Source organism: Limulus polyphemus, unplaced genomic scaffold (genome assembly GCF_000517525.1).
Source record: "Limulus polyphemus unplaced genomic scaffold, Limulus_polyphemus-2.1.2 Scaffold4896, whole genome shotgun sequence".
Classification (NCBI taxonomy): domain Eukaryota; kingdom Metazoa; phylum Arthropoda; class Merostomata; order Xiphosura; family Limulidae; genus Limulus; species Limulus polyphemus.
The window spans coordinates 19463-26880 of NW_013670506.1; the positions used below are offsets into that span (position 1 = coordinate 19463).

The window sequence follows — 7418 nt, forward strand, 5'->3', positions numbered from 1 at the left end:
AGCCTTGTAGTATGACTGAAATTGACAATATTTTGTTCAGAATACAAAGTTATACAATACATCATTTGATAGATGAAAACCTTGACTTTCTATTGGTTATAAGTAATATATATAATGAAATGTAAGAGAAAACTATCAATAAATTGTGAAAGAGAGGGTGTAGCAGGAGAGGTCTATTTGATAGCTCTGTATTTAAATAAAATTGAAGATTATAAAAATTATGGTTTATCTGAGCAATAACAATTTTATAGAGAGTAATGTTTTTATGAGGAGTGGTGGATAAAATAGGATGATGACATGCTGAGAGAAAATGTCATGTGTATCACACTAGCGGAAATTCAGGATTTTATTATATATTGCCTTGTAGAATTAAGTACTTAAAACTTATATTCTATTAAAATATGGATTATTAGCTAAGATTTTATGCTATTCTAATTGGTATCACATAAATATAAAGTAGTTTAATAAAACTGAATGTAAGACACTGAAACCTTGTGTCATGCGCAGTAAAGGGTACCCAGGGCGATAGGGTTAATGTACTTTAAAGAATGTAAAACACTAAAACCTTGTGTCATGTGCAATAAATGGTACCCGGGATGATAGGGTTAATGTACTTAAGAAATCCTTACTCTTAATTGTTACATTTTCAGCCAACCTTTTTTCATACATCCTTTTTGATGTCCTAATTTCCTCTTTAACCAACCTTCTTGGTCTTCTATAATCTTCTAAATCTCCTGTCATATCAGTTAATTTCAATTTCTTAAATTTGTGATGTTTCTCTTTACTTTTACCTCTTATATTCTTTGTGAACCAACCTGGTTTTTTACTTGCAACCACCCTTTTCTTTCTATAAGGAATATGTTCATCTTGAATATTTAGATATTTATGCTTAAAAATTTTCCACATTTGGTCAGTCTCTCCAAATAACTCAACTATCCATTTCCCAATAGATACTTATTGTTGCATCTATTCAAAATTAGTTTTTTTTTTAATTTGTAACCAAAATATCATTATTCCTTATTTTCATATGTAGTGAAACATCGAACCTTATAAAACAATGATCACTTGCACCCAGGTGTTCCCCAATTTCCACCCTCTCAACAATTTCTGTATTAGAAGTTAACAATAAATCTAAAATAGCATTGTTTCTAGTAGGTTCCTTGACCAATTGGTGAAGAAAACCATTTTGAACAGTTTCCAAAAACGTTTTTCTTTCATGGTTTGACTTTATCATTTCCCAATCTATATGCCTGAAATTAAAATCACCCATAATTATGACCTCTTTAACAGCTGAAGTCTTAATCTCACTGTAAATTTTCTCAATAATTTCATCAGTATCATCTGGTGGTCTGTAACAAATTCCCACTAAAAGCCTTTTCCCTTTATATTCGTTAATAGAAACCCAAATGATTTCAATCTCCTTGCTATCATCTTTGATATTCTTAACTTCAACAGGATGTAACTCACATTTTACATAGAAAGCCACCCCTCTTCTCCCTTTTCTCTGCTCTATGCCTATTAAATAACTTAAAACCCTGTATTTCAAAGAGATTTCTGACATCAAAATCATTTACATTTAACCTTATTTCAAAATCAAACTGGTGTATTTACATGTTTTACACTCACCAAAAAGAAACCTATCATTCTTTAGGTATTTGAAGAACTTTTAGCAATCCGCCACAATTTAATTCTTCGTATTGTTAGCCGACACTGGGCAGCTTGTACATAATTGAATAAGTAGAGTAGTTTAAACATTTGTTTAACAACAAGTAAAAGCTTGAAATGTCTATTCTTTCATTGGAGTGTGGGTCTGCGAGCCAGACTACTTTCAGAGAATTCAACTCCTCATCAGTGACCCTGGACACTACCACCAATGAAATATCAGACCAAACCAAGCCTTTATACCAGTGAGGTATTGAAAATCAAATTAGTGTATTTACATGTTTTACACTCACCATAAAGAAACCTATCATTTTATAGGTATTTGAAGAACTTGTAGCAATCCGCCACAATTTAATTCTTCGTATTGTTAGCCAACACTGGGCAGCTTGTACATAATTGAATAAGTAGAGTATTTATTCAATTATGTAACCTTGTTTCAGTTGTATCAAAATCCTCCATTTCTACCAGTGCCCTAAAGTCATCTAATTTATTTCTTATACTTCTAGCATTACAATAGTAACAATGAAACCTATTCTTAGAACTACTTCTATATTTTCTATGCTAAACTTTTCTCTACATCTTATATTTTTTGCATTTAGTTTATCCTGACACTCACCATTGCCAGTCTTAATTTAAAACTTCCCTTAGAGTTGAGTTAATAGCCCTTGCAAACAAGCCAGACCCTACTCTGTTTAAATGTAAACCATCCATCCCAAAAAGCTTCCTTCTCTCATTGAACTGATCCCACAAGTTCAACCAACCAATCTATCTTACATATTAACCTAAGCCTAACATTTAGCTCTAGTGACCTACTCATAATTTCATCCTCACAATTAATTTTCACTAGTATCCCTGACACAATTAAGTTATGTCTTTTTTTTCTTTAAATGCCTTTGTCAACCCATTGTACTTGTTAATTAGCTCCTCTGATCTACCTTTCCGTACATCATTAGCCCCTACATGCACAACAAAAACTGCATTATTGCTAGCCCCCTTTATTATATTTTTTGCTGTGTCAGTTATATCTTTCTCCTGTGGCCCTGAGTAGCATAAACTAATTATTTTCTCTCTATTTAATCCATAGAGTATCTTATCCACATGCCTTGTCAAGGAATCACCCATAACTGTAACCTCTTTAAGTTTATCATTCACATCCTTCTCTAATCCTTTTGTTTTCCTTCCCTCCAATAGTTCTTCATCTACACAATCCAAGTGCTAAAATCTGTTGCTCAGTAGAATAGGCTCATTACAATTAAATCCACTACTTTTAGTTTTAGCCCTAATAGTACTCTTTCTAATTTCCTGAAAGTCATTGTTAGCTGATGTATCCCTTGCATGTAAAAGCTTAAGTTCCTTTTGAAATCCTGCTGCCATTTCCCACAGTTTACCTTTCTCTTTATCTATTGCTTCTACTTTAATTATGATAGCCTCCAACTTCTCCTCCAACCTACAAACTCTACATACAAATTGCACATCTTCACTTCTAGCTTCCTTAAAAGTACATACCAGTCCCAAGTTCCCAAATAAAACCTACTCAATTTACCCATCACACAAACTATGAAAGCATAACTATTACACTAGTCGTAACCATTATATTTGTAACCTGGAAATTAATAATCAATACTAAATACCAGTAGCCTATTTCCAACATTGTTAAGCCAAACATTTGATGATATATTTTATTACTACTTCGTGTTCACATTACAGTAATTAAGTTTATCTTTAATTTTATAATAACTAAACTAGTCTTTACTTTATTTGATGTTTATGAAATACTAATAATACAATGTATTTTACTACTAATAATAATTTCATGATTTATAACCTACCTATAACTTATAAGCTGAATATAAACTAATGTAACTAAATTCAAGTAAACAAGTTAATCCTTAAAACATGAAGATACAATCAAGTAGTCTTTATATTGTATTTGTTTAATAAAGCAATGTATTTAACCTGTTTTATGATTTACCAATAAGTTGAATTATAACTAAGCCTAAAGTACCATTAAATCTCTTAAGCCTAAGCTAATGTGATCGTAATGGTTGCACAACTAAGTTGTAATTACAACTTTAACCCTACAATTTTTATTTCATAATCTTACTAAATCTAGTTATTCTTTTGCTATTTAACCCAAATTACTACAAATGATAATATTAATCATATTCAAAAATCTATAACAGTATAAGAGCTTAACTTTCCAATATATTTTATACTCTTTTCTATCTCAATAGTGTGTTTTCTATTATCATAAAAGTAACTAAAATGTAAAAATAGGAAACTTTTTAGGTTAGTTAAGGTTAGATTTGGTAAAATAAGTAATAACATAATAATTTTTCATGAGGTATGTTCACAAGTAACTCATGCATAATGTAATTCAATAGAGCCTATCATCTCTTGAGAATGTTATTTATTTCTTGATTTTTTTAGGCTCTTCCCTTAGTTTTTGTACAGGCCTTGGACCCTAGTTGAAATCTTAATATGCTATCACAACAAGTGGTTTGATCATTTACTAATGAAAAACAGCTATACCTAGTTCTACAGCCAAATTGTCAACATTAAGTCCAGTTTTCAAACATTGAATAAACAAAATATACTTCACTCTTATTTTACTACTATTTGAGGCAACACTCTAAATGTTAATATTTAGTGCATAATTCTTTGTCACTGCTTCTGAAGAAATAAAGGTAAAAAAAAAAAATGAGGCAGGATTGATATCCTATGAAGGCATACTTTTATACCTCTGTTCCCAGCAAGTACACAAAATCATAAAATAAGAGAATGAAGGAGAACGGGAATTCTTTAAACTGAAACAAGTAAAGAAAATTTCAGTGAAATTAAAAGGCAACTTGTAGGAAAATTAGTTGTGATACTTTGAATGCATTTTCTTATTGTATATTACTTATGTTATGAATCGAAGAAAAAAAATAATAAGCAAATTATGCACAAAATATTTTAAGAATATGGGTTTTGTAGATCATTCATTTTTCCAAAAGTTATGTACTTGCAGTAATTGTAAAAAAAGCAGTTATGATAAATATGTTGTCTCCAATTTAAGCAAGTTGTTATTTTAATATAAATCAGCTGACAGGAACAAGATTATTCATGTAAGTAGTATATTACTCTCCTTTTTTGCTAAATTTGTTTCTGTATATGTATATAACCAACATATAAATTCATTCAAATCTATTTCAAAAAGTAAAGACTTTAATATTCAATTTTGGTGTACTTTATTTAGCTAGATAGATGCCACCAGATTTTAACAACCATTAGTGATATTCACGGATTTCCAGCAAAGTAGAGAATTTAGGTTTTTGAATCTATGGATTTGAGATATATTTTCCATTGAGTTAAGTTTCAGTTAAGTCAAAGAAAAAGAGACAAGACACAATTTGCAAAACAATACAGTACAAGACAATTGGCAAGTGATTTGTGTATGTAACAGCTAGCAAAGACTTTAATAAACAAATAAGGATCTTGTCAGTTTGTGTGTTTCCCTCTTGTAAATTAAACTTAAAAAGATAATACTAAATGAAAAATGACCCGAAGTTAGAACAGTAAAATAACCCTTGATAAAATTCTGAAATTCTACTTGGATTTCAGTACAATAACAATTACTTTACTTTAAAATACTTATTGCTTCAGTAGTGGAGCAAATGCTACACTTTAATGTGAAAGCACATTAAACTTTGTTTGCTTATGGTGAATTCAAACAAAACCAAAGTACACTTACTTTTAATCAAAATGACTAGTAATGGAAACTTGGAAAAACCAGAAGGTCATTGCTGAACTTACAGGTAATGGAAACACAAGACAATGTTAAATCATACACAAAAAGCAAGTATACAAAATTTGAAGACAAATTCTACATGAAAATATACAGGGTATCTGAGTTCTCTGGCATAAACATGAATTTAAATATGCCAATTTGCCTCAACATCTGTAGAATACCCAATCTTATGTTCTACACTAGTTACCTCACTTAATTAGCAGGATGTCTGCAACCAAGAGCATGATGACCTCCAACTGTTATCTGATTTCCTGACAAGAATAGCTCTGCTTTCTAATTAAATTCTGCTTTAACTACTAATGTAATAACACCAGAACTGTGCTAGCATATTACAGATTGCTAAAGTCAGTAACTCGTGAATTTCTCACTGTGTCCAAAAGGTGAATTAAGAAAACAACATAATTTTAATTCTTACTTTTTATATATTGGGGTGGAAAATGCACAATACATCTCTGCACTACACAACAAACCAATGTGTGTTAATTTCAGTTTATTTATAATTTAAAATCACCACTTTTTATAATTAATTTGTAGGTATTGTAATGTCCTTGACTTATATTCATGTATTTAAATAATTTTTTTCCTTATTTTTGTTTGCATTGTGCAGAATATCAGCATGTCTTTAGTAGATCTTGGAAAGCAGCTTTTGGAATCAGCTAGAAATGGTGAAACAGAACAGGTGAGAAATCTGATGGCAAGTGGAGCACCCTTTACCACTGACTGGGCAAGTTTTTTGATATTTTATTTTACCTCTACATATGCAGGAAGCATATCATTGAATTAAGTTATTATTTTCACTCTTTTGTTACTTTAATTCTAGTTCAAAGTGTGTATGTCATAACCTTTTTAGAGTTACATTCAAAATTCAATTAAACTATGGTGCTACTATAGCGTGCAGTCTACCACAGTATCCGTAGTCTACCAAGATCCTATTACCCCTACCCCAGAGGGATCATAGAAGACCCCAACTGACCTGTCTCTTTAACTAAGTGTAAAAGTATTGGTAGATCGCATGCTATAGTAGCACCTAAACTACTTTGTTATCAATGAATGTCAATAAACTTGACATCAAAACATAGCTCATAATCCAAATTTTAGTATTATATAAATTTTAAGTTCAAAAGAGTATATTTAAATAAATTCTCACTCTTCACTTTTGTGTATCACATAACACTTCTTTGCTCTAAATTGCCCATTTTATGAATTTCTTTCCACCTCTGTATTATTTTTTAAGTTTCTGAAGCCTTTCACACTTACACATTAAATATCTCTGAGCTAAAATGAAAATGATGGTGTCTGTGTTTCTTTTTTTAATGAGTTATATGCCATAAAGTGACACTTGTATGCCTCGTTTTTTTCAACTATATTCATTGTCCAAAAATAATAATTCATGTAGCTTTCAAATGTGCATCTTAGAACACAAATAATACATCAGGTACTCAAATAGAATGTCCTAAAACTACTGTTATTTATCTGGCTTTCTAACTAAGCTATAGATAGGTTTAAAAAGTTCCATTTATTCTGTGGAGCACTATCACAGTGTTTTACAAAGTAAATGTACCTACTATGGAGTAGTCTGTTTGTTTTGTCACATTAAAAACTCAAAGATCTGTTCCCAGAGCCAGTTGTGATGCTTTTTATCAAGTATCACATGCATGATTTCAAATTTAATTGGTAGTTAATGTTTTTTACTTGTATTATAAAGGAATCTTTACTGTATAGAAACAAACTTAAAAGTAAATGGTCCAGTGTGGAATGACCAACCAAATAACTGGCTATGCGGCTGGTGATTGTTAGAAGGCTTGGATATTTTACAAATCACCGGTACAGGCATAATCAATCAGTCAGAAAGCGTAATTGCCATGCTAAAAATGACTTGCAAAATAAAGGAAGTCACCATGAGTGCAATTGTTCATAAATTTTATTTTTTTACTAAACATCATGTCTGGAGGAGGTGCTGAGGGGA

At 30.8% G+C, this 7418-nt stretch overlaps 1 protein-coding gene across 2 annotated transcripts in view; it reads left to right on the forward strand.

Moving 5' to 3' along the window:
- The window catches only part of LOC106471838 (GA-binding protein subunit beta-2-like), a 71760-nt gene that overhangs the window by 15467 nt on the left and 48875 nt on the right, over nt 1–7418 (forward strand). For both annotated transcript variants that reach the window (XM_013932458.2, XM_022400445.1), the window contains one exon: nt 6060–6176. In XM_013932458.2, the coding sequence (XP_013787912.2) occupies nt 6069–6176 (108 nt within the window). In that variant the 5' untranslated portion in view covers nt 6060–6068. The remainder of the gene's footprint in view (nt 1–6059; nt 6177–7418) is intronic.